Below are 27052 nucleotides of genomic sequence, written 5' to 3'. Positions count from 1 at the left end.
GGCTTTCATGAGAAGGGCGTGGGGAGACTGCCTTGCTGAACATGGCCCTGTCGGACACTCCACTGGGTGTGTGACTTGCCAGGCAGAGAAGGGCGTGTCCTGTGGCAGAGCCGGTTTGGCCAGCCCCACCTTGTTGGCAGAAGCATGCTTTCAAAATGGCCTAATAGCCAGGGACATGGACACTCTTTTCATCTTGGCCTGCTTGGCATGGCATACATATACTGCTTCCAAGGAGGTAGGCAGTTTCAGTCTGGTTATCCAGAGCTGAGGTAGAACTTTCTGGGCTCAGCCAGGTATCAGCTGTATCCCAGGTCAGCCTAAAGGAAAGTGCCCTGGACCTCAGGTTGCGAGTTCAGGCTGTGTCGCCCTGCTCAGAGATCCTCCTACCCTCCACCAGCTCATTTTGTCTGTGGTAGACCCCGGGGCAAGGAGGCCATGGGGATCCCAGTGCTCCTCAGCAACTGGAGTCTCCGTTCCCAGGAGAAATTCTCCCCATCAGTAGCTCTCCTTTCCATGAGTGCTTGCTGGGAACCCAGCCTGCTAGGCTCTCCTACCTGCTAGGCACAGCTTTTTGGTTTGAAAAGCTTGGAGAACTAACAGCCCTACTGTAGTCACAGGGAACAGACAAGGCCAGGGGAGACTGGGTGGGTATGCAGCTGAAGGATTCCAGCTGTGAGCAGCCGGGCCAAGATGGGGCAGAGCTGACTTCATGGAGATGACAGGTTTGAGCAGAAGCTTGGGAGGAGTGTGGTGGGGTTCCAAGGTAGGTGGGCGAAGCAGGGGCCAGCATGTGTCTGCTGTTGTGGGACAGGGTGAGAAGGTGTGTTTGGGAGGGACAAGATGGCTGGGTAGACGGACTAGAGTCAAGTTGATGTGCTTGCCTGGTAAATAGCAGGGACACGTCAAGTCCTCCAGCACGGTCAGTCGGTCGGGGCTAATGGAAGCTTTGCCTGAGAAAGCAGAGAGCGATGGTGTGAAAAGGCCGGGATCAGAGCAATGGTTCTCAACCTGTGTGTCGCGACCCCCCATATCAGATATCCTGTAAATCAGATATATTTGCACAGGAGTAAACCGAGGAAATACAGGCCCACAGTCGAAGCAGTGGCAATTCAAAAGGAGGAGGCAGACAAAATGCTCAGGTGGACACCACCTCTTCCAGGACGGCTGCCTCCTGTCCTCCCCAATGACTCTGACAAACAGGAGTTTCTTAGGCCTTTGTAGCCCAAGAAAGGCATTGGTTTACTTTGCTCCGGCTCACTCCAGAACTCACGCTCCTTGCCTACACAGTGAGTAGCGGGCTCTTGAGAGCTTCCTACTTAACTGAAAGAAGAACGGGGATACAGAGACCATCAACGTGGGCTGAAATGCCACACTCCTTCAGGAAAAGGGGGGAGAAGGGAAAAAAGCATTTAGGGGCCGGACAGCCTTAAAGGCAGGGCCACTAAACAACCTGGGTGCTTCATTAGCATAATGAAGACGTGTCTTCCTCGGATGCAGGAAGAGCCATGTAAGGAAACAGATGCCTTGAGGCACAAAGCCTGGCTTCACTCTTAGAGCAGGTGAGTAAGGCGTCTTAAGCCAGCAGAAGGGAGGGCAGAACACAGGCTGGCTAGGGGATGCTTTTGGCCAGTGCAGTCTGTCTGGCTTGCCTTGGACTGTGGTTGACTTTCAAGAGCCCCACTAATGTTCGAGGTGGAGAAGCATGTCTCTGAGTCCACACTCTGGGCTTCAGTTGTAGCCACCTAATCCAGCCTGTTGACTACATGGTCCGTTCTGCTCCTAGGAAGCTGAGTGTCCAGTCTGGAACGCTTTGATTCACAGTCTGTCCCACCTGAGGTTTGAGATTCCCAAGAAAGCATGGGATAGTCTGACATTGTGTGTGTGTGTGTGTGTGTGTGTGCCCCCTTTGTATTCAAAGAAGAGGAGGCTGCCAGCAGATTCCTATCTGGGTGTGGGGGTGTGGCTGGAGAGGGATTGGCAGTGGAGTTCTCCCACCTGCTGTGGGCACAGGTGTCCATGCATTCTCTTCTGGCTGCAGCTATTTGCTAAGGACTTAGAAGACAGTGTTTGGAAATGGGGGTGGGAGTGGGATTGCTATCATTCGGAGCCTGGGGGCAGGGCCACCACAAACATCCTGTGGTGCTTGGGCATCCAGACAATGGAGAAGTCTCCTGCCCCAGATGCCAGGAGCACCCATGTAAGGACTACACCACCTTGGCAGAAAGCCTGCCTCCTTCTCCATGTACCATCTGGGCAGAATAGGTACCTCTGTTTTTCTCAAACATACTTAGACCTCTTCTGTGCTATGTAATGAGCTCAGCATGAGACTCTGAGTCCCGGGTGTCCCCTTCCTGGGCTCACCCCCATATGGATTACCTAGAAACTTCTTTAGAAATGGTGTGGGTTCTTAAAAATGCCTGCTATAGAATAAGATGAGGACCAGAGTGTCGATTCTAGCACCCACTTAAAAGCCAGGCACGGCAGTTCACATCTGTAACCCCAGTGCTGGGGGAATGGACCCAAGCGGATCACTGAAGTCCGTTGGCCAGCTAGACCAACTGAATCCAGGAGCTCTGGGTTCGGTGGGAGAATTTGTCTTAACTAATTAAGACAGGGATGGAAGCAGAGGGGCTGGGGAAGCGGCTCAGTCAGTAGGTTTATTGCCACGCCAGTATGAGGTCCTGCGCTTGAATCCCCGGGATCCGTGTGAAAAGCTTGGCATGATGGCATGTGCGTGCAATCCCAGCATTAGGGAGGGAGAGCCAGGGGGATCCCTGGAGTGCATGTGCATGTGTGTGCACCCTCCGCCAGCTCCTAAAGGCAGCCAGTGTGAGAGTCAGAGGGATGCAGATGGTCTAAGTACTCCTGGCCTGTCCAGTTCTAATTTACAGACATTAGTCTAATGATTCTAATGACCCTCTATGTCATGAACAATTAGGATCTCGGTTAGACAGCTGGAGAAACTCAGCCATCCTGGGTTTAAGGTTATACCTCAGGTTATACCCAAGGAGGCCGCCGAGACAACCAAGGCAATGTGACTCCAGTCCGAGCTCTCGACGTCGACCACATCTCCTTCTCGTGCGCAAGCCCTCAGCTGGTCATGCTTGAGGAGAGTATTTGGACCCCCAAGACGCCACCGCCAATTCAGCCTTAGAGGCTGCAGCTTCAGCTGGGTCGTGGGCTAGAGGCAGTATGCTTTACCTGACCCTCGGTGGCGGCGGCGGCGAGCACTCAGGCATGTGTAGCGCCAGGAGAGGGCAGGGCCCAGCTAAGTTTATCTCCTGCTTGTGGAAGCGACAGCGAAAGGCAGTGGGGGTGGGAGAGTCACCTCTGTGTCATCCTCACACAATCCAGCACTGTGACTTTAAAGGCTGGGGTGGGGCTCCCAGAAATGGATGACACTACTGGGGTGTGGCTGATGGGAGGGGGGGGTAGGCTGGTACCTACAATCTCACAGGGGCGTCCTCGCCCATTCCCTGGGGGCAGCCCACCTCGCTGAGACTTGCCAGGGCCGCCTGCTGCTCCTTTTTCCCAGCACGGGGTTGCTGAGCCCAGAACCTCTCTGGGGCTTAATCAGCAGGATGGCGTCTTCGCTGGGTTTGGGCCAGGAGAGCATCTGCGCTCCTCATCAGGTGTCTGAGATGACGTCCAGGTGTGTCACTTACTGAGAACAAGGGAACTCCTTGTTGTCTTTCCCTCCGAAGCGCAGCCTGCCTTGGGGAGTGTACAGCTTCCCCTCCTTCCCTGGGGAAGAAGGCAGAGTGTGGCCATTGCCTGGAGCAGCGCGGAGGCCTCTTGACATTTTGTATATAATTGCCAAGGAGTCCGGTGCACCTCCAAACGGCCAGAAAACTGCCGGCTCCTCTCACCTCTGCCTTATCATTGTTTGTGTCTCCCCAACGCCCACAGACCGGCTCACTGTGTGGCAGGGTGGTTTGACCCAGTTGGGGGAAGAAAATTGTGCCTGCTTGGCATGGGGAAGGGAGTGTACCTGCCACCACCAAGGTTAACAGTCTGTGGCTTCTGGGTTTTGGATGCCGTTTCCAACGGGTAGCTTGACACGCATTCTTTTCGGGGAACTGGAACAATGGGCCCCTCCTTAGGTCTGTGTGGCTAGATCCAACGTAGAGGGGATTCGCTGGTCTCCTAACAGCCTCCCCTGCAGACACACGGTTTGCACCCATTTTCTCACCTTTCTACCCCATCCCTTGATGAGGGTTGGGTGGGCAGCCTCCGGGCTGGACTTGGCCCTCGCTCATCCCCGCAGAGGTGAGTCCCAAGTCAACACCTGTATGGAGAGGTTTTATCAGGCTCAGTGTTGATCCTGTAGTCTGAGAACAAGTTCCGGCAGGCAAGACCCGCCAGCTTTCGGGTCTGGGAAAGTCTTCTGTGGAGAGTTCAGTACCAGAGCTGATTCCCACCAAGTCTCCGGCTTGGCAGGCTCCTCCCAGAGAAGTAAATTCCCAGTTGGGCTGTTGCTTATGGTACGTGTTTCCCTTTGGATGGGTTTCTGCCCTGCCTCTTCCCCGGCCAGCCTGACGACACAGCCCAGGGGTCTCCCCGGGCTCTACCCTGTAGCCCTGTACCCCCTCTGTGTGCACCATGGCTTCCTAGTTAACAGCTCTTTGTACATGAATAGAATAGACATTTCCAAACGTCTATGCACAAGTGCTGATGCAGGGCTGGCTGTGTCAGAAGCTGCTGCTGTTTGGGATGGCCTGCAGGGACAAGGCAAGGACTCGAGACAAGAGTCCTCCTGACTATTGAAAGACTCCCCCCGCTCTGATTTGCAGCCCCCATCCTAGACTTGGCCCATGTGGCCAGATCAGTGGTATAGAACATCCTTTTGCAGATTTCCACAATAAGAAGTACATTTTGGGTGCTGAAAGATGGCTCAGCAGTTAAGAGCACTGTTTGCTCTTCTAGAGGACCTGGGTTCAATCCCCAGGAACCACATGGTGACTCACAACCATCTGTAACTGCAGTTCCAGGGAATCTGACACCCTCTTCTGGTTGGTGTCCTTTTGGGCACTAGACATATACGTGGTGTGTAGCCATATATGTGGTGTGTAGACATATATGCAGGCAGAATACCCATGTACACAAAATAAATTTATTATTATTATTATTTGTTTTTTGAGACAGGGTTTCTCTGTGTAATTTTGGTGCCTGTCCTGGAGCTCTCTCTGTAGACCAGAGTGGCCTCGAACTCACAGAGATCCACCTGGCTCTGCCTCCCAAGTGCTGGGATTAAAGGCGTGTGCCATCACCACCCCACTTATTTTTTTAATTTTAAAAAAGTCCATTTTACATTGCAATTCAGAATCTACACACTGTAGCACAAGGCAGGCTATGTTACACTCTGTATTGTATAGTTTCTCACATATTTCTGTATTCTATACTTTTGATAAGGGTGGGCATAGCTGCTAATATGATCTCATAGTCCACAGTGATTCACAACCTGCACTGGAAAAGTAATACAGCAAGCAGATAACGCCCAAGGTCCCTTTCTCTGCAAATATTTCCTGATCCCTTGAACACTGTAGTGGGGCCAGGAAGGGCTGCCTTCGTGGACAGCCAGATCCAGGATCCCAGTCAGGAGCCTGACTAAACCTCTCGCCCCTTTCCTGTCCAGATCTACAATGGGACCCTCAAGCGGGAGCCGGACAACAGACGCTTCAGCTCCTACAGCCAGATGGAGAACTGGAGCCGGCACTACCCGCGGGGCAGCTGTGCCACCACCGGCGCGGGCAGCGACATCTGCTTCATGCAGAAAATCAAGGCGAGCCGCAGCGAGCCTGACCTCTACTGTGACCCGAGGGGCACGCTGCGCAAGGGCACGCTGAGCAGCAGCAAGGGCCACAAGACCACCCAGAACCGCTACAGCTTTTACAGCACTTGCAGCGGTCAGAAGGCCGTCAAGAAGTGCCCCGTGCGACCGCCCTCCTGCATCTCCAAGCAGGACCCGGTGTATGTGCCCCCCATCTCCTGCAACAAGGACCTGTCCTTTGGCCACTCGAGGGCCAGTTCCAAGTGAGTGCCGCGGGGCTGTAGTGGGGCCCAGGGGCGGGGCGGGGGTGGGGGCAGGCAATCTGCTAGCCTGGCCCGCGCAGCAAGGGGCTTCCAAGCAAGGGGGCAGGGAGGAGGGCGGGGCTCAGCCTGTGTTCTGGCTTCACTGGATCCCTTGAGGAATCTCTGGTCTGAGGGACCGCTGACTAGGGAGTCCTCAGAGTGAAAAGGTCACAGAACCCAGACATTGCGTACACAGGTTGTAAGGAGCACAAGTTATGAACAAAGGAGAGAAAATTAGCGGGCTAATGGCTGCCACGGGCTATAATGGCTGCCACGCCGAGTCTCTCTGATCAGCAACATCAGCAGCACCTGGGAATGCATTAGAAAGACTTGTTCTCAGAGCTGGAGGGATGGTTCTGCAGTTAGGAGCACTAGCTGCTCTTCCAGAGGACCCAAGTTTGATTCCCAGCACCCACATGGAGGCTGACAACCATCTTCGACTCCAGTTCCAGAAGAGCCAACACCCTTTTCTGACCTCTGGTTATGCATGTGGTGCATAGACATTCATTGAGGCAGAGCACCCATGCACATAAAATAATAAAATAAAATAAAAAAATATTCATTCCTGGGCCCCACACAGTCCTACAGACACCTGGAGGTCCTAGCAATGTGTGTTTCAGCAAGCCTTCTAGGTAATAGACACACACACACACACACACACACACACACACACACACACACACACTTCACACTGTGAAGGAGACCTGATGAGCTGTCCCATAGAGAGCCATAGGCAGAGAGTACTTGGGGGCCACAGTAACATTGAACCTGCCTTTCCAGGCTCAGAGTGCCATGAGCTTTCCAATTGTCCCTCATCACCTATGACAGCTACTCACTTACTTGGCAAACATTTAGGGAGCGTCTGCTCCGTGCAGGCTCTGTGGTGAGCACAGCAGGCACAGCCCTGGTGATCCAGCCACCGCACACACTCTCAGTGACTCTGTGTTCTTCCTATGCAGCCCCTTCCCAGGCAGACCCTGGTGAGGGCCACGGACAGTGGCACTTGCCCAAGGCCACACAGCTGGTTCTGTAGGCTGCACTCCTTCTGATCAGCCCCACACCGTTCTGAAAGAAAGCAGGTTCCGTTTAAAGCGGTGTATTTAGAATAACTTGTGAAAGGACTCAGAAGTCCTTCTCTTTGGGAGTCTAACCATGGCGCCGTCTGCCATAGAAGTCTAGAATTGAATGGCAAGCCACCCAGAAGGGACAGTTGACTGATAAAGGGTAAGGTGATGCCTTCTCAATAGAGGTCAGGTGGGCAACTAGCCCAGAGCCAGAGAATTCTGCTCCTTGGGTGATACTTTTTTCAGAAATGAAGTTGGATTGCTTTAGCTATAACTGTGGCTCTTTACTGAGCACCAACTATGGCAAAGTATCAGTTCTGTCCAAATGAGGAGAGGGTTCCCACTGTAGATGCTGAAGACACCTGTGGGGTAGGGCTGGGGCACCACAGAGGGTCTGTCTCTGCCCTCCGGGACCTTTTCTCTCTGTTCAGAAGCAGAGCACACTTGAGCGGAAAGGCTGCCCGTGGCTGTACACCATGGGAGCCGTGGGAGCCGGGGGAGGAGTTCCCAGACGAGGATTCCCTTCCTTGGAAAGGCTTCTTGGAAGGGAGACTCCAGCCGGCCTAGGCTAGGCCTTCGTGCCTGGAACCGAGGATGTTTTGCTACAACCAAGACTCTTGCCAGAGGCGAGGGAACGTGCCAGGGGTTGCAGTGAAGCCAGCAATCCATTAAAACAGTGAACTAATAGCCATTTGCTGTAGTTCAACCTAATGCATGCCCTTCAGTGTCTGTCCAAGCAGTGTGAACTTGAACCTGCTGTATGGAGAAGCTGCAGCTGGTTTCTGAGCTGGAGAACAAGCTCGTGGACAGGCTTTCAGGACCTAGTTAAAGGCTGTAGTATGCTGGGTGGAGCAACCCTCTAGCCTCTAGCCCCATGAAGGCTATCCTAACACAGACGGATATGGTGAGTGTGAGGACGAGAAAGACTGAACATAAGAGTTTGTGTGTGTAAGAAGCTAGCTGGACTTGGGGGTAGGGCGTGGAGATGGACTACACAGGCCATTCGCTTTCACTTTCCCAGGACACAGCACAGAGAGAATGGTAGGATAGATGTGAAGCTTCATCTCAGGAAGCAGGGCCAAGTTTGTGCACAGTGTAAAGGTAACTGTCCTGCTCCAGCCTTGACCCACCACAGGGGCCTTATCCCAAGAGAGGGAAACTCCAACCGAACACAGCCTCTTTCCTTCCTCGTAGGGAGCTGTTCACAAGATGTTCTCCAAGGGAGCCTGGCCGCCTTGTTCTGTTTCCCTGGAGTGGCTGAGTGTACAAGGAAGAATTTAGAGCCTGCTCGCCAGGGCTCCCAGCTCACCCAGCTCCCAGCTCACCCTGTAATCCGCTGTACCCCATTCTTCCAGGATCTGCAGTGAGGACATTGAGTGCAGTGGGCTGACCATCCCCAAGGCTGTACAGTACCTAAGCTCCCAGGATGAGAAGTACCAGGCCATCGGGGCCTATTACATCCAGCACACCTGCTTCCAGGACGAGTCTGCCAAGCAACAGGTAAACGGCTGTCCACCTTCCCCGCTGCTAGGTCCTGAGTGTGCCAGCCTGGCCCCACTTTTGGAGATGAGTGGAAGCAGGTGTAGTTGGTTCCCTTTCATGGCACCCAGCCACCAGGAGAAGGATTACTCCTGGCAAGATCAGAGCTGCATCTTAACCTGCCGAGTAATGCCCTCCTCCTGAGTGGACCTTAGACAGGTGTATGTATCCCACTGGCCATGTGAACATTTCCTACAGAGTTATAAAGAAACAGCTATCCACCTGAGACAGTGTACCAATGACAGACCCGAGTACTGATCCCACCAAGATACACCCTGGCATATCAGTGACTTTCTTGGGTTTATTTACAAAGCAGGGATGATGAGTAATTTACAAGAGCGTCAGTGACCCCCAAAGCAAGTCTCATCCCAGCACAGATAAAAAGATGGAATGCCCCCTCTCTTCATCTAATCTTTCATATTCTCTATACTCTATCACCTCCAAGACCTGAGACCACAGGAGCTTACGCAACTTGGGCAGAATTACATCTCTCTGGGAGGGAGGTGTGGGAAGGGGTGGCTGAAATCTCAGGCAAAGCTCTAATGATTCTCTCCATCCCCTCCTAATGACAGGCCCAATCTTTCTCTTTTACTCTGCATGTGCGTGTGTGTGTGTGTGTGTGTGTGTGTGTGTGTGAAGACAGCTATCAGGATTCAGTTCTCTCCCACTGTGTGAGTCCTGGAGATGACCAGGATTTGAACTCAGATCATCAGGATTTGCGGCAAGCTCTTCCATCCACTGAGCCATTGCCCCAGCCCTCAGCAAACACCATCTTGAGGGTCTCTTAGAAGCAGTTGCAGCTGTTGTGATGAAGATAATAACAGCTGTTACACTAGGAGGCTTGTGTTCTACAACAGCCATGGAAGAGACCCACGGATCAATGACAGCCATGAGTTTCCCAGAAATCCCCTTCCTCAGATTCCACTCAAGGATATGACTATTCCACCCCCCCCCCCCGACATCCCCCCACCCCCCCACCCGTCTCAACTCCCTCCCTCCCAGCTCTTTCCCTCAGTCAAAAACAAGGTTCGTTTCTGCCTCCCACGCTTGGCTGTTGGCCAGCTAGGAAAACACCTACAGAACACAGTGCAGCCATGTATGCCACAAGTGGCTTCCTAGAAGCCTGGGGAGTTTTCATCCAAATTTCGGCCATAGGAGAGTTTCTGTGGCACCTCCAGTGCATCTGTGTCCCCTTAGGATTCTGAAGCATGGCAGTCCATCTTCTCATCTAGTCTTTAGCATGCTTCAGAAGAGGAAAACAGGGCTCCAGACAGAGGAGAGACTTGCTAAGGGCCTCGAGTAGGATGAGAGCTGGGCTCTGAATCCAGGTCTTTGGCTTTCTTGTCTGGGTCAGTTACCATTAACTCATTGCTGTTTATCTGTTGTGGTTGGCTTGTGTGCTTCTGAACTGATTTTTTTTCCCCCTGAGAAACAGCTGCTTTGAGTAGAGAATAAGTGTCTCAGCCTCCCTCCCTTTGAACAAACAATAATGTGAGCCACTCTCTCGGCAGGTCTATCAGCTGGGGGGCATCTGCAAGCTGGTGGACCTCCTCCGCAGCCCCAATCAGAATGTCCAGCAGGCTGCTGCTGGCGCCCTGCGCAACCTGGTGTTCAGGAGCACCACCAATAAGCTGGAGACCAGGAGGCAGAATGGGATCCGTGAGGCCGTCAGCCTCCTGCGGAGAAGCGGAAGCACAGAGATCCAGAAACAGTTGACCGGTAGGCTGTTACGGTGGAGAAACCAGGGTGGGGACTGGGCAAGGCGGCAGAGTGTGTCCGGGGGCCGATCCTTCTAGGCTAGGCTAAGGTATGGCTGCATAGGTCTCACTGGGCTATAGTTCGGGAGTTCAGTGGCACTGGCTCCAACTGGAGTAGTGGTGTCCAGATGACAGCCTGAGATGGTGTACACTCTGCACACGACATCTTCAAGACTGGGGTGCAAGGGAAGGAGCCTTACGTAGACGGCAGTGACATTGGCAGGTGATGGAAGGGAAGCCAAGCCAGTGGAGCAGGGACTAGTGGGTTTTAAAGGATGACCTTACCCTGTATTCACAAAGTACATGAAGTATTCAAGGTGGGGTACAGGACAGAGAAGTCACCGTCAAGACTGGGAAGACAAGAATGTTCAGAGTAACAATGGATAAAAATTTCTAGACCGACCTCCATGGTCGATACTTTCCATGTATTGTTTCAGATGGAAAACAGAGAATGTTAAGCACTTCCAAGTTCCAAGATAAATGGTTAAAACTACTGATCAACCAACTATATTTTAGGAAGCTTTCATGTGCATAATTTTTACCTAGACAGGGGACGCTGAGATATTCCCAGACCTCAAAGAACCTGCAGTCCCCAAGGGCACTGAGAATGGGATCACCAGGGAGTCAGACAATGCGTCTGATGGGCCAATCCCACTTGGAAGGTAGCCATTGGCTAGAGCCCAAGCTAGGGGCAGCACCATCAGTCCCTAGGTTTTCAGAGCCCGCCATGTTGAGCTGACCATGTCTGTGTCCAGGGCTGCTCTGGAACCTGTCTTCCACTGACGAGCTGAAGGAGGAGCTGGTGGCCGATGCTCTACCTGTTCTGACTGACCGGGTCATCATTCCTTTCTCTGGCTGGTGTGACGGCAACAGCAACATGTCCCGGGAGATGGTGGACCCTGAGGTCTTCTTCAACGCCACGGGCTGCTTGAGGTGTGAGAAGAGGGCATGTAAAGTCTTTTTCCCCGGGGCCCTTCCACAGTCAGCCTCCACGTCAGCCAACATTCAGCCAGAGTAGAGAACATAATGCTCTTCCCTAGCCCTGCTTTTTGTGGGCTGGTTCCAGGACAAAGGGTCAGGTATCACCACTGTCTCTGAGTCTGGCTGTGTCATGAAACCACCTCAGAGGATCTAGACGGCATCATTGGGAGTCTAAGAGTGGAAAAGCCTGCATTTGAATACCCAAACTGATTCAACTAAATCCCCTCCTCCGCCCTCAGGGGGGAAAAATGTATTTCTTGTGCTATCTTGAAGAGCATTCTTTTATACAAAAGTCTGCTGACTGGCTGCTCATGAGTCACCTCCTGCCGGAGTGCTGAAACCGTTTGCCGTGTTCATTGGCATGGAGATGGTGCTGCCTTGCCCAAAGTTGTTTGAGATCACTGCAGGGTGTGGCAGAGCCCTGGTGGGATCTGGGTGTGCTGCGGGGTGGGTGCTGGCATGGAGCAGGGAACCGTGGAACAAGTTCCCTCATCGGGTCTCATTTGCTGTAATGGGAGTTTGTACCCCCCGGAACTCCGAAGAATTGGCAGAATAGGGGCGAAGTTGATATGTGCTGCTGTGTCTCAGCTTGCACATCTCCCCGCCAGCCTCCAGCCACAGCTTCCGGAGGGCAAAGAGGCTGGGTAGATGAAAAGCCAGAGTAATTAAGGACTTTATGGGGCCACAATGGCTCCTGGATGTGACAACACACACACACACACACACACACACACACACACACACACACACACACACACATCCTATACGTGCACCATACGCACCACCTAGGTCAGGAGGACCCACAGTGCTTGGGAATGAACGCAACCTTTATAGGAGGTAACTACGTCTGAACCCCACGTTAACCCCCCCACACACACACCCCTGCTAGTTCTGGTCCAGCACCCCCTCAGCTCTGCTTTGCTCAGGCAAAAAGAGCATGCTAGCATGCCACCCCTTCCAATTCCTGTCCCTCAAATGGCCACTAGAGGGCAGGAGTGGGGCTGTCAGATGCGGTGGCGCCATTGAGAGTCTTGTGTTGGGGACTAAATGACAAACTATGAAAACCGAGTTCAGAGGAGACCCCCTGCAGCCAGGGCCAGGCAGGCAGATATGGCTCAATGATTTCTTCTCCTTCTCCCCTTTTTCTTTATGTTCCTCTCTCCCCTTCTCCCTTACTCCTGTGACAACTTCCAAATTCTGCTCTGTGCTCTCTGCTGGCCCCCACTGCACCCCGGCCCTCCTGCCCTGCCCTCCCATCACCACCACCCCCTGCATCCTCCTCCTCCCTGGTTCTCTCCTGCAGGAACCTGAGCTCAGCTGATGCTGGCCGCCAGACTATGCGGAACTACTCAGGGCTCATTGACTCCCTCATGGCCTATGTCCAGAACTGTGTGGCTGCCAGCCGCTGTGATGACAAGGTGAGGGTACGGGCCCCTGGTGACACCTCTGTCTCCCACCCTGTTGTCTCTGGCCATAGCTGCAAAGCCGAGGGCCACACACTTAAGTCGGGGACTCTCCCTGGTCCTGACGTTTCTCTCTCTGAGAACCCATGAGTCAGGTTACACTTTCTGGATGCTTGTGGAATCTGCCCAGGGACAGGACAGGAGCAGAGGGAGGAAAAGTGGAGGGGACATTTAGAACATGTAAGTGCTTCCTGCTTGAGCTCAGGGGCCCCCTGTTATTGTGGTGCTAAGCCCGTAAAAGTGCTCCCAGGACCCCCATGTCCTTTCCAAGATGTAACTCCTTCCAGTATCCCCAGAAAAGCCATTGGCAAGCTGCCCCTCCTGCCTTCTCTAGACTTCTGGATGCAGCAGCATGAGCAAATTGAAGGGACAGTTCATGGAGAAAAGATGAACTGGAGGCTAGGACACTTCCTCAACAGCCGGACAGTGGCTCAGGACACAGTGAGGTCTAGTCCCCACACTCAGGTCACCAGGAAGGTCAATGGAGGGAAATTTTTATCTCTTGCTTCCTTCCTCTAAGAACAGCCTTGTCATTAAGCTGCAGGAAAAGTGCTCTTTTCCCCTTTTTCCTGGTCTGTGTACATCCCTTGTACCCAGACAACCCTAAGCACTAGAAGCCAGACTCACCCTGACCCCAAAAGGGACCACGCCCTTAGCCTGGAGGCTCACCACAAGCAAATGGCAGCTGTGGACTCCAGTGCTTCTGTGAAGTCCCGGGTCCCAGGTCTCGTTGTTGGTATGCACATAGCATCTTTAATGTTGGGGGCTGAGGGTTGACCATGGGAAGAGGGGACAGGAAAGACAGCGGTGACTAGATGCTTTTAAAGCCGGAAGGAACTGGGACTGCTTCTAAAGGAAGTCGCTTTAGAAAGGGAGACACTTTTAGTCTTCAGGCCCACACGTGGTCTGTAGCAATAGTCACCACTGTTTGCTGTGTGTGTTACGTGCAAGGCCCCAGGGTTGGTTTTCCTTCCTGTACAATCACCCCTCAGTAACCATAGACGTTGGTCCAGATTCCCAGGCACACTCGAGCCCTCCTATAAAATGACGGTATTTGAATATAACCTGTACGTACTCCTTTGTACACTTTCAATCATCCATATGTTATTTATGAAACCTAATACAATATAAACGCCAAATGAATAGTTATTAATAATGCCAAGAAAGAAATCTATACTCAGGAATACCTTGTGTGTTTTTTTTTAAATAATTTCAATTTGGGGTTGGTTCATTCTGTGGGTGTAGAATGGGGGCCTACTCTCCCCCACTAGACAAACGAGGTGAGAATAGTCCATTTTACACCCGAGGGAGCTGAGGCCCATCAAGGCGAGTCATCATAGAGGTACCAACAGCCAGGAGGTGGTTGACAGAGGCAGGAATTGGGACTAGTTCCCAGGGTGTGCCTGAGAGATCTTTCCTGACTTACAATGGCGCAGGCCACTGTGAATATTGCGGGTGGGTGGCAGGCCCAGAAGTCTGTTGGGACTGGACAGAACTTTTCTTTTTTTCTTTCTTCTTTTTTTCTCTTTCTTTTTTCTTTCTTTCTTTTCTTCTTTTCTTTTTCTTTTTTTTCTTTTTTCTTTTCTTTACACACTCCTTTGTGCCCGCAGTCCGTGGAGAACTGCATGTGTATCCTGCATAACCTCTCCTACCGTCTGGATGCCGAGGTGCCCACCCGCTACCGCCAGCTGGAGTACAATGCCCGCAACACCTACACTGAGAAGTCCTCTACAGGCTGCTTCAGCAACAGGGGTGACAAGATGATGGTGAGCGGGGCCACTGCAGAGGCGGGGCCCACGCCCCAAGCACCCACCAGGTCCACCTCCCCGCAGCCCTCTTCTCTAGGAGCCAAAAAATGCCCTAGAGGACAAGCCCACGCAAAGCCTTGTTCTTGGCGGCACACCACAGTCCTGCCGCCTCCTAGAGGGCACAGAGGACCCTTGGAGGCTGTAGGAGTCCAAACCACCCAAGGGCGAAAGCTGGAGGCCCCTTTCTGTGGGCCCCCATTCCTCTCGTTACATAATGGGGAAACCGTCCTTGTCTTCCCCTGACCTCTGAGGCTGAGGAAACAATAGAACTCTTACCATCTTGGGCAAGGGATCCCACCACCTCCTGAGCCTCCCAAGAAAGGTGCTGTAGATTGACAGTCGGGATGCAGAAGCCAAGCTCCAGGCCAGCCTTGGGGGCTCAGGGATGAAGCTCCCCTGGAGCACACTTCCTGAGATGCTGCCCAGAGTCCCTCGTTTGGGGGAGCTCTGGAATGTGCAGAGGAAAGGGGGTCCAGGGAACAGTCTTCTCCCATCCTTCCCCGCAGAATCCACAACCTGGGATTGGGGGAGAGGTAGAATGCTTGGGTGTGCTACATCACCAGGTCCCTCACTGCCCTGCTGTCTGTCTGCAGAACAATAACTATGACTGCCCCCTTCCTGAGGAGGAGACCAACCCCAAGGGCAGCAGCTGGCTGTACCACTCTGATGCCATCCGCACCTACCTGAACCTCATGGGCAAGAGCAAGAAAGATGCTACCCTAGAGGCCTGTGCCGGGGCCCTGCAGAACCTGACAGCCAGCAAGGGGCTGGTGAGGAGGCTCCCTCTCCATCTCTCCAGCCCACTCACTCCCTGCATTTCCCGCCAAGCCTATCCTTTCCCTGCCCGAGTCTCTCAAACGCATCTGGCTCTGAGTAAGCCTCGAGCTGCAGATGTGAGCATGTTGGACCCTGGGCTGGCCACCAGAGCAGTGATGGGGGCAGACATACCTCTGCCCTCTGAGAACTCCTGGGTAATGCCCACACTATAACCTCTTGTCCTATGGCGCTGGACCACTGGGGCTCCGCGTGCATTCGGGGACAGGGATGAGGAGTTTGTTTAGCGAGAGAAATCCCCATGTGATGAACTGACAGATAAATAGGCATGGGCAGATTCAGAGGAAGCTGTGACTGAATCAGCCTTGGGGTTCAAGGTCATGATGATGCAGGGAAAGCCATAGAATACTGGGGGGTGACCAGTTATTGTTAGCCAGATACACTCAGGACAGAAGAGACTTGGGGAGCAGTACACATGGGCATCTTGAGGGTCAAGATCACCTCTGGTTCTTAGAGGAGGAGGCTGGGGTTCTCAAGGACACCAAACTGGCCTAGATTAGGTCACACCAGGATGTGGGTTTGCAGCCCAGAGAAGCTGGCTTGCCTGCAAGGGATCCCAGTTCTATCTCCATATTGACCAAGACCCCTTCTGAGCCATCTTGGTCTTGGGCAAGGCCACAGTAAATGTGCATTGGATTCTGTAGGGGTTGGGGAGTTTGAAGATAATTAGACTTTTTAAAATTGTCACATGCCCTTGGCCCCGGGGTTTCATGGAAACAGATAACTACCCGAGAGAGGCATCTCACTGTGAGTGAGAATGGGACACCGCCAGTCTAGACACTAATCCTGGGTCACCATGAGTGAGAGAAATCCTGGGTCACCAGAGCTTCCGGTTGACCAGGCATGGGGACCGGCCAGAGGCAGGTGAAGCCTGGTTGTTCCATAGTCACTCGGGTCTGAGCAATTTTGTTTCCTCCTAACTTTAAGGGTGAGAGAGAAAAGGCTCGGGGTTTCTTTACTTGGGGTGATCTGCCTCTCTACTAACCTTGGTGCCCGGAGGCCACAGGTCAGCTCCTCCCTGGGTCTTTTCTCTCAGATGTCCAGTGGTATGAGCCAGTTGATTGGGCTTAAGGAAAAGGGATTGCCCCAAATCGCCCGCCTCCTGCAATCCGGCAATTCAGATGTGGTGCGGTCCGGGGCCTCTCTGCTGAGCAACATGTCCCGCCACCCTGTGCTGCACAGAATGATGGGTAAGATGCCTGTCTTCCACCTACGACACACAGGCCTGAGTTCTCTGGAGCCTTCTAGGGGGTCAGCCTCAGTGGATTCCATAGTATGAGGATGCTGAGGGGAGTTTGGTCCAAGAGAGGTATGGGAGTAAGAGGGAATTGTCACTTGATGGGTGGATCTACAGAAATCCGTGGGCCCTGTGGGTCCTTGAGGGGCTACCTTGCTTGCTGCCTGGCAGGGAACTATGAGTACTGAGGCTCTTGAGGGAACCCCTCTGCCAATCCAAGGCAATCCTGACCCCATTCCCCAACTCCTTTTTTATCTCTAGGAAACCAGGTGTTCCCAGAGGTAACCAGACTCCTCACCAGCCACACCGGCAACACCAGCAACTCTGAAGATATCTTGTCCTCGGCCTGCTACACTGTGAGGAACCTGATGACCTCTCAGCCTCAGATGGCCAAGCAGTACTTCTCCAACAGCATGCTCAACAATGTCTTCAACCTGTGCCGCAACAGGTGGACGGACGGACGGACGGAGGAGGGACCCACTTCCCCTCCCCACACAGGAGCTCCCAGGGAGCAGAGAATGTGCCCAGGGGAGGCAGGGGCAGCCTGAGGAAGACATTCTAGAAGCTGATGCCGAAGGGCTGTTGCTTCAGACTCCCATGGAGGGGACAGAGTAGTACACTTCTTAGCTGGGGGACATGCGGGGCACTAGGCTGTCCAAGGTTCAGCAGGAAGCATAGAAGAGTGAGATCTAGTTGTATGAGAACTTTTTCCTGCTTCCCTGGGCTCTCTCTTCACCCAGGGTTAGAGAACTCGAGGGTGCCTCCAGATGGGCCAGGGTGTGAGATGTGCCCATTGTATAACGGCTCAGGCTCACTGCCTCCATTAGGGCTCCTCTTTCATGCACTCAGGGCCTCCCCACATCTCTGGACCCTAAAGGCGGGTAGGGTGGGGGGTGGCCGGGGAAGGGGTGTTCCCGTGCCATAGGGACTTTGATCTCACACCCCATTTCCACCTGTGTAGCGCCTCACCTAAGGCTGCAGAGGCTGCCCGGCTGCTCCTGTCTGACATGTGGGCCAGCAGGGAGCTGCAAGGCATCCTCAGGCAGGTAAGAGCATACGCCCGCCCGTGGCCCTCCTGACCAGACTCTTCCCACACTTGCCCTGTGCTAAAGTCCCAGCAGATTGGGAAGGGAGGGAAAGGCTTGTGCCCTCCCCAGAAGCACAGAGAGAGCGACTCCAGAGGAGAGTCAGAAGCAGACGTGAGCAGCAGTGAGTGTGAGCAGGACTCTGACCAGAAGATCTGCCACGGGTGCCATGCAGGAAATGTGAGAAAAGCCCAGTGTAAGAGCACTTAGAGCAGTGGTTCTCAACGTGTGAGTTGTGACCCCTTTGGGGGTTCCAAGGGCCCTTTCACAGGGGTCACCTAAGACCATCCTGCACATCAGATATTTACTTGATGATTCATAACAGTTGCAAAGTTATAGTTGTGAAGTAGCAACAAAAATAATCTTATGGTCGGGGGTCACCACAACGTGAGGGAATGTATTAAAGGGTCTCAGCATTAGGAAGATTGAGAACCACTGGCTTCAATCAAGGTGGCAAGAAGGGTGGACAAAGGGCACACCAGCCATTTGGGAACGTAGTATGTCCTAGAAAGGCCAGGGCTCAGTAACAGAACCCCTTCGGTTTCCACTCAAGAGTTTGCTCTTGTGCCTTCGGCACTGGAGAGCCACTAGCCCTGTCCTCACTGTCTGAGACCTAGAAAAGCCAGGTGTGGTGGCACACACCTGTAATCCTTGCTCTCGGGAGGCAAAGGTAGGAGATTCAAGAATTCAAAGCCATCCTTGGTGTCTTAGGGTTCCTACTGCTGCGATGAAATACCATGACCAAAAAGCAGGTTGGAGGGGAGTCAGTCTCACACAGGGCAGGGACCTGGAGGCAGGAGCTAATGCAGAGGCCATGGAGGGGTGCTGCTTACTGGCTTGCTTCACATGGCTTGCTCAGCCTGCTTTCTTATAAAATCCAGAACCACAAGCCCAGGGATGGCCACACCCATAATGAACTGGGCCCTCCCCCATTGATTACAAATTTAAAAAATTAGCGGGATCTTATGGAGGCGTTTTCTCAATTGAGGTTCCTTCCTTTCAGATAACTCCAGCTGTTTCAAGTTGGCATACAACTAGCCAGGACACTTGGCTATGTCAAGAGGGCTACATGAGACCCATTCTCAAAAATAAAGAACTCTTAATTCTGTGCTCGATGTCTGCAAACACAAATAGGAAACTCAAATGTGCAAAATGCAAATTCACTAACGGCACTGATGTTCATGGCATTAGGGTATTTTTTAATCAGGTCCCTTGTGGCCTAGGCATACGTACACAGCGGTCAGAGCACACTGGTGTGTCCAGAGTCTAGATGAACCCACGGATGTTAAAGAAGTGGCTCCTGACCAGGCATCAAGCCCCCCCCCCCCCCCCCCCCCCCCCCGCTTCTCCCATGATGCATCGTGTGTTTGTTTCTCCTCTTACAGCAAGGTTTCGATAGGAACATGCTGGGAACCATAGCCGGTGCCCACAGCCTCAGAAACTTCACCTCCCGGTTCTAAGAAGAGGCTGTCCAAGCAAGTTCAGCTTGCAGGTGAGAACTGGCCTGCCCCATGGCCAGGGACATCTCCAGGCCCACCATCGTAGCCGCTCAGAGAGGCTAGGCCTGTGCGCTCTAGGGAAATACATCCTTCGGCTTGGCAAGCAGTTGAGCTCTGACTAGCAGGGCAGGAAGGACAGCCATGTAGACTCCTAGCTGAGGACATGGCTGTCCCGTCACAGGAAATTAAAGATATGTGGTGTTTTATTAACACTGGAAGGGCCCGAGCTCTGTGTAGGACTACTAAGTAGAACTGTGTAGGTTGCCCACTGCACAACCCAGGTGGTGCCACTCACGAGTGGGTTTTATAAAGGGGGGGGGCGTCACAATGCTGTTCTGGGTTAGGTCAGTAAGTATAGCTTACTTTCTGTTCTTATTTTTTTATTCTTATTATTTTTTATGCGTATGAGCATCTTGCCTACATGTATGTCTGTGCACTTTATGTGTGCCAGGTTTCCAAGGAAGCCAGAATAGGCCATTGGATCCTCTGGAACTGGAGTTACAGACCGTTGTGAGCCACCACATGGGTGCTGGGAATCAAACCTGAGTCCTCTGGAAGAGCAGCCAATGCTCTTAACCACTGAGCCATCTCTCCAGCCCCTCCATCCTTCTAAAACCCATTTTCATCCCGCACACACTTCGTGTGGACAAGCTTTGTTTCCAGTTGATGATTCTAGAGACCAGAAGCCCAAATCTAACACTCTGTCAAAGCTTTGTAAGCTGAACATTCTCTGGAATCAACTGGAATGCTTGCTACTCACGCTCTGGCCTTCCATCTTGTCAATTCTGACTTGATAGCCCTTAAGTGGGATGTAGGAAAATGTTATTTTTAAATGGGTATCCGAGGGGTTTCTCATGGAGAGAAGTCAAGAACCACAGATAAACATTGAAGCAGACACCTTTGGGAGGGTGTAAATGAGAAGCAGTGTACAGCATGGGCCAGACTTTCTGGTGTAGCAAGGTCTCACTACATGAAACTCTGTATGTTGCGGTTGTTAGGGATTTAACCAAGGACCTCACACATTCTAGGCAAACACTCTACCACTACGTTCTAACCTCAATCCTCTTTTGCTTATATTTTATCTTGAGATAGGGTCTTCCTAAGTCTCCCAGGCTAGCCTTGGACTTGCTCTGTAGCCTAGGTTGGCCTTAAACATGTGACCCTGCTGCCTTAGCCAAATAACTGATCATTGCAGGCACACACTATCATGTCCGCCTTTCAATATACCCTAACTTGACAGTTTCTCTTTCTAGAAAGACATGACCCAGCTCAGAAGACCTCAGGCCTTGAAGATGGGTTACCTGATTCATCCTGTGCAGTATTTGGAGACGTTCAGACGCAACCAAGAGCAACCTGAAAACTGTGGATGATGGAAATAATTTTTGATTCTTTTTTTTTTTCCTTAGGGGATCTGGGAGGCAAGAGGGTTTGGGAGGTTGGGTGGGGGAACTTTCTTGAGTTAAAGGGGCTTACATCTGATGTCAATACTTTCTTCTCTGAGAAACAGTATATATATATATAAAATGTGTATAATGTAAGTATGTGCGTGCATGTGTGCGCGCGTGCATGCGTGTGTGTGTGAGTGAGTGTGTGTGTGTGTGTGTGTGTGTGTGTGTGTGTGTGTGTGTGAATGCCTAACAACATAACCAACAACTGCAACAGGCTAGGTACGCTGATTCTTTGCAGTTCACAGACAGCACAGAGGACTCTCCATGTCTCCCTTAAAGACAAGAGCCACATGCGTTTTGGGTTAACTGAAAGTATCGTGTGTCCAGACAGGGGCTCTTGCCAGTCAAGCCACAGAGTTCAGCAGCCTTTCTCTGCCTCTTCCCAGATGGCATGAGAAGGGGCAGTAGCCAGGGCTGAGGCTAATGTTCCCTCTTAAGAGGCAGATGGGAACTCCAGAAGACGCAGGATGGTGTCACTTGCTTAGCTAGGGAACAGGAGCCGAGAGAGAGGCTCATCATTCTTTGGGGTTCTGCAGCCAAATGCAGCCTTTAGCCAGCAGAGCCCCAGATTTCAGAGAGCCTGCAAGCATCTATTTCAGGAGAAAGAAAGCAAGAGTAGTGCCTGAGCTAGGGAACAGGTAGTTGTTCCCATCCCCCCTCCCGGGGGGATTAGGGAGGGAACAGTTGGGGACCAGGTAGCTGCCTGTTCAGGCTTCTCACAGAACAAGGGAGGAGAACTGGAAATTATCTGTGATGTGCCTCAGACCCAGCCTGCTTAGTGTCGGTTGAGAGAGTGCTTGGGGGTCCCAGAGGCTGAAGGGGGGGAATTTGGGTGGATGGACCAGGAACAGAAAGTGTCCTGTTGGGCATCAGCCAGCCCACATCCTAGCCCTCAGCCATCCCTCTTTCTCCCGGAACCCTAATTGTCCTGTCTGTATTCTGTCCCTGTGAATCCAAGAGGCCTATCGGGGTGGAGGCAGCCAACCCCCTAAACTTTGCACTGCAGACAGTAGTAGCCAAAGAGCACCTGAGAGAACCCCAAGAGTGGACCTGTCTGTGTCAAGGTCCCTAGAACAGAGTGGGATGGGGCAGAGCTGAGCCTCCCCAGGACCTCTCATGTCTAGGCTCGCACCTCTCAGCTAGTGTGGTTAGATAAGAGTGATCAGGGCCACACCTCCCTCAAGGAGGATGTAGGGTGCTTCCTGGCCCACCCCTCTTCTTACTCCAGCAGTAAGACTGTAAAAAATCTCTTGTGGCTCAGGGTAGCTTGGTAAAAGATCTGTCCCCTGAGGATGGAGGTCAGATAGACGGGACATCGTCCCTGAGAGGAGTCCTCAACTACCTAAGCCAGCGTGCTCTGGCACTCTGAGTCTGCAACACGCTTCCCAGTTTGGCTCATGTTAGACTCTGCCCCCTGCCTTCTCCAGTATCATTGTGGGATGCTGCCCCATCACACTGTCCTTGAATAGGTTTTTTTTGGGATCTCCCTTGCCAGTCATTGGGACCCCAAACAATCCATTTCTTAAAACATGCCATTGGCACACTACTCTGTGCCAGGCAGCATTCTACGGAGGCACTTAAGGTACATCAGTAAATGGAACCTCCCACGCCCCTGTCCCATAGAGTGTGTGTCCTCCCAGGGAGAAAGGGTACCCAAGTCCTGGGCTTTAGGAACCGAGCCCTTCTTAAGTAAGTTGGAGAGAAATATATAGAACACCCAAGTCAACCAGTGGAACTGTTACAGACCCCGAGCAACGCCCTCCCTTCGGCACCGTGCTCACTTCCTGCAGCCCAGGGGCTTAGTCTTCCTTTCCCTAGGAAGAAGGTTAGGTAGGCCCACCTTTTGCTTTGGGGATGAAATGGGTGCCCAGACATCCCGGAGCCAGGCCTGATGATGGTAATTTCCTCCATGATTTCAGGCTGGCCAAGTGGGCTGGGCCCAGCTCATGCCTGTCACTCAAGAAGGGTAAAATTAACGGGGCTTATGGATACATCCCTAGAAGCAGGGAATAAGAGGCTGGCTGGACTTGATGTATCCCAGACCTGTCTTAGTGTTTTAATTCGAATTTGCTTCCTATTTCCATGCCTAAAACAAGTTACAATTGAGGACCAATAAGAAAGGCCTTCCCTGACTTTGGGATTTCCTGTGAGAGATCCAACTATTGGCCACCAGCAGCCACCCAGATCCCACACCTCTTCTAAGGACCCAAGAGGACAAGGATGGCCTGTGCATGTCCACTCAGCTCCCGGCTGGAGCTCTGGGCTTGTGGTCTCTGGGAATCTCCCTCCAGCCTCACTCTCCTGGCTCTGTCTTGTGTGAGAACCTTGTGCCGGCCAGACCCTGTTTCCCTGTATGATACACCATGTATTTGCTTTGTTGAAATATAGGAAATCAATAAATTGATAGTGTTTCTTTGAATATTTTTTCAAGCTTTGTATTATTTGGGTTACTATTAAGGGGTGAAGGGCCTTCTTCTCTCCAGTGTCTCCTCTTACTGACTACACATCAGGCAAAGATTGAAAATGTCACCCAAGGGCTGAAAATGTCACCCAAGGAGATCCTTGCTCCACTGCAGTTCATGTGAACACCGGGGTGCTGGGGCTGCAGTCCTCATCTGCAGATAGGTGGGGCTCAGGAGGGAACACTTCTGACTGATGTCACCCAGGTTACAAGTGGGAAAGTCATTCTGAGCACAACCCCATCCATCCGGGCAGAATTCTGTGGGGAAGGAAATTTCAAGGGGGAAGACCCAGGGATTCATGTTTTCAGAATGCCCATGCTGCATGGGTTCCATGTTAGCCACTGGAGAGCTGCGAACACAGGGATATGGAAGTCTCCTGGCACGATGTGGGCTGAGGCCCATCATCATCCATGAGAACCAGGGGTGCCTGGGTTGAGAAGGGGAGATGCTAATCCATGGAGGGGAGCTTTTTCCATCCGGGAAGGATGATGACTAACAAGGCCTCCATTAGAGCATCCTGGGATATCATGGTGTTTGGTAATGGCACCACTCAGGAGATAATTGTGGCTCTCTGTGACCCACACCGTTAGATGTACTAGGCTGGGGTTTCTAGAAGGAAATGCTTTGGGACCTACAGACTTATACTGGCTGCAAAAAGCAGATCAGATTACAAAATCAGTAAGTGCCATCTTTATGCATGCTTTAAAATATAACTTGGATGCTGGGCGGCAAGTGGTGCACGCCTTTAATCCCAGCACTTGGGAGGTGGAGCCAGGCAGATCTCTGTGAGTTCGAGGCCAGCCTGGTCTACAGAGTGAGAGCCAGGACAGGAACCAAAACTACATGGAGAAACCCTGTCTCAAGAAACAAACAAACAAACAAACAAACAAGCAAAAACCAAACAAACAAAAAATACAACTTGGAGATCGAAATCACACAATTTACAATGCACACAGCTCTGACCCTCTTCAAACTGAACAACACCCAGACCAAGAAATGGTACAGGACCAGCCCTCAAGCCTTCCTCATGGCTCTCCTCTTTCTATCCCACTGTCAAGGAGAGCATGGCACTGCCCTGACTTCTAACACCTTATTTTAATTTTTCCTTTTGAACTTCATATAAAGGGTGCCAATGCTAAATCCATCCTGTTTTTCATTCTCGCTTTAGCTCAGTAACATGTGGTAAGGTTTATCCATTCCTGATGCATGCCTGGTCGGTGCTGTCCTGCTGCTCCTGTGCCACAAGGCACAATGCCACACGGCATTGCCGTCATTCTGACATCTTCATGTACGCATGCTCAGAAGCAAATTATAGATCCATTGTCTCACTTTCCCAGAACCACTACATACGATTATTGGGAAATTGTAACCGTGTAGAAAGTCAGTGTTATGCTTGAGGTGGGTACAGGCGTGCCAAACGACTATAAATGTAAAGTCCCAATTCAGCTGTCCTGGACCAAAAAGGTGATGGGCCTTTCGGGGGTCAGGCTGATGAGTGTGGGAGGGTCTTGGCTCCAGGACTGGATGGACAAGAGCAAAGGGACACCAAGGACACAGGACATCTGAAAGGTGAGAAGGAAAAAGCTTCAAAGACCTGGAAGCCGAGTGTCTCAGAGCCCATGTCCACACATGTCCACATGCCTGACCTCAAAGCTACCTCCTCTTGTTCCTTCTGCAACTTACCTGGTAGGGGGCGGCTGGACACCCCAGGAATCAAGGAACTAAAGCATCAGTCTTTAAAAACAATGCCTCCTGCTGCCAGCACAGCTGGAGAAGGGTGAACAGAGGTTGGGCAACAGTCTTCTTTGAAGAGCCACACAATGACCCGTTCACTTTCAGAGCCCCGAGGCACTGTTTTCTGTCTGGAGCTGCACTTCTCCTTAGTAACCCGGGCAGAGCATGGGGTATCAAATTCCAATCAATAGTTTCCAATCAATAGGAAACTGAGAGACGGTAGCCAGCTCCAAGTCACACAGGGAGTTTACGGAAGTACCAAGCCTGGATCAGACCCAGGACTCCTGGGTCCTGAGTATCAGAACATGCAAGGAGGCAGCCAAACTGCACACTATCAAATCTCCAGTGAATCAGGGTTCACAGAGCCTTGAGACCGCGTAGGCTTGCACATCCTATGAGGGGTGGTTGCTGTGCAGACATGCAAGAGAATAAGAGTTCTGATTCACAGACTGTCTATCGGATGCCAGGAACTGCTACAAGCATCATCCAGTCTAGAGCTGGCAGGTTTGGTTGGTTAGAACATGGAGCTAATGAGCCAAGGGCTTCAAGGCAAGAAATGTCTCCTTGACCCCAGCACGTATTCCCCACCCTGGCTAGTCATCCTGCGGACACCTGCTGGGTCAGCCTGTGTGTATGCCTCTGAGAGATGGGTTGGCCATCTTGAGGATGCCTGTGGAAGCTGAGGAGCCTGTGACAGGGGATCAGCAGAGAACCTCACACTTTAGGCTTCTAACATGTTAGTGTCTCCTTTAGTCAACCAGTAAGAAATTTCACACTTGTGGGGTATGTACTTTAGATGGTAGTGTGTTTGCCTAGCATGCACAAAACCCTGGGTTCACTCCATACCCCTGCAGGAAACTGGGTGTGGTGGTATGTACCCACAATCCCAGCACTGGAGAAACTGAAACAGGAGGATTGTGCATTCAGGACCAGCCTGGTCTACAAAGTAAGACTCTGCCTCCAAGCAAACAAACAAACAAACAAAACAAAATAAAAGCTTCAATACTGATGAATTAGTAAATAATTTTTAAGATTCGTTTCTGCTGGGCATAGTGGTAATTATCTATATTCCCAACATTCCCCACTGCTTAGGTCATCCTTGACTACAGAATGAGTTTGAGGCTAGCCTCGGCTACAGTGAGCCCATGTATGTAGCTCTGGATCCTCTGAGACTCAGACTCCTGCACTCTGGGACCTGTGTTTTCCTGGAGGACAGTTAAGCTGCAGACGACAGATAGAGACTTGACCGCTTGATCTGTGATCGTCAGCAGAGTGAACACGGACACGGACAGACAGACACTACAAGGCTGGTCCAACCATGCCCATATCGCTCATTCACAGTTCAGAGAGGCAGAGAGGCTAAGCAACTGGAACCAGGGGAACTCCGAGGAACCATGTGGCTATGTGTGTATGTAGGGTTTTGTAGTATTGTTTAAGAAGGAGGAGAGAGAGAGAGAGAGAGAGAGAGAGAGAGAGAGAGAGAGAGAGAGAGAGAGAGAGAGAGAGAGAGAAGTGGGAGGGGAAAGGAGGGGAGAAGAGAGAGGGGAGAGAAAGGATTTCTTCACACTGGCTGTTTCTCTTGACTTGTGTCCTGGGAACGTGACTGTCACCTGCCAGGCAAGCCCTGAAGACTCTTCTGTCTGCGACCTGGATATGGATCAGTTCCAAAGGAAAGACCTGGAAGCGGATGGCGAGCCTAGCATGCCACCTCCTCGGCTGGCACCTGTGATAACAGCCCCACCCACCACATCCTGCCAAGGGTCCAGCTATCTGCTTTGTTGGGACTGGCTCAGTCCCAGGAACACTCAGAGCCAAGCAGAGCGAACCAGGCAGGACCAGTTCCGAGTGTGTGTGTACACAGTGTGTGTAGTGAGAACTAGACTCAGAAGTGGCCGGGAGGCAGGCTAACTGGGAAGGGATTTTCTCAATTTCAAAAGGGGCTGTGGAGAATGGTTTTCGATTTTTGCCTAGAAAAGGTTTCTGGAGGACCAGAGCCTTTTCCCCAGGCATTTCTTGAATTAAAGAAGGAAAGATGAGAAGCAAAGGATTGGGACACAGGCACTCATCCT

The 27052-nt window shown here is 52.0% G+C and overlaps 1 protein-coding gene across 1 annotated transcript in view; it reads left to right on the top strand.

The window, feature by feature from the left end:
* Pkp1 (plakophilin 1) overlaps positions 1-23206 on the top strand; it is a 46331-nt gene extending 23125 nt beyond the window's left edge. The window contains exons 3-14 of the mRNA XM_006982429.4: positions 5636-6033; positions 8492-8636; positions 10187-10394; positions 11188-11365; positions 12717-12831; positions 14487-14642; positions 15278-15454; positions 16555-16708; positions 17017-17203; positions 17717-17801; positions 19226-19332; positions 20593-23206. Coding sequence (XP_006982491.1) covers positions 5636-6033; positions 8492-8636; positions 10187-10394; positions 11188-11365; positions 12717-12831; positions 14487-14642; positions 15278-15454; positions 16555-16708; positions 17017-17203; positions 17717-17801; positions 19226-19300 — 1878 coding nt within the window. The 3' untranslated portion in view covers positions 19301-19332; positions 20593-23206. The remainder of the gene's footprint in view (positions 1-5635; positions 6034-8491; positions 8637-10186; positions 10395-11187; positions 11366-12716; positions 12832-14486; positions 14643-15277; positions 15455-16554; positions 16709-17016; positions 17204-17716; positions 17802-19225; positions 19333-20592) is intronic.
* The last annotated feature ends 3846 nt before the right edge of the window (positions 23207-27052 follow it).

This window comes from Peromyscus maniculatus, chromosome 11, assembly GCF_049852395.1.
Source record: "Peromyscus maniculatus bairdii isolate BWxNUB_F1_BW_parent chromosome 11, HU_Pman_BW_mat_3.1, whole genome shotgun sequence".
NCBI classification, from domain to species: Eukaryota; Metazoa; Chordata; class Mammalia; order Rodentia; family Cricetidae; genus Peromyscus; species Peromyscus maniculatus.
This window is presented reverse-complemented; position numbering and strand designations above follow the sequence as displayed.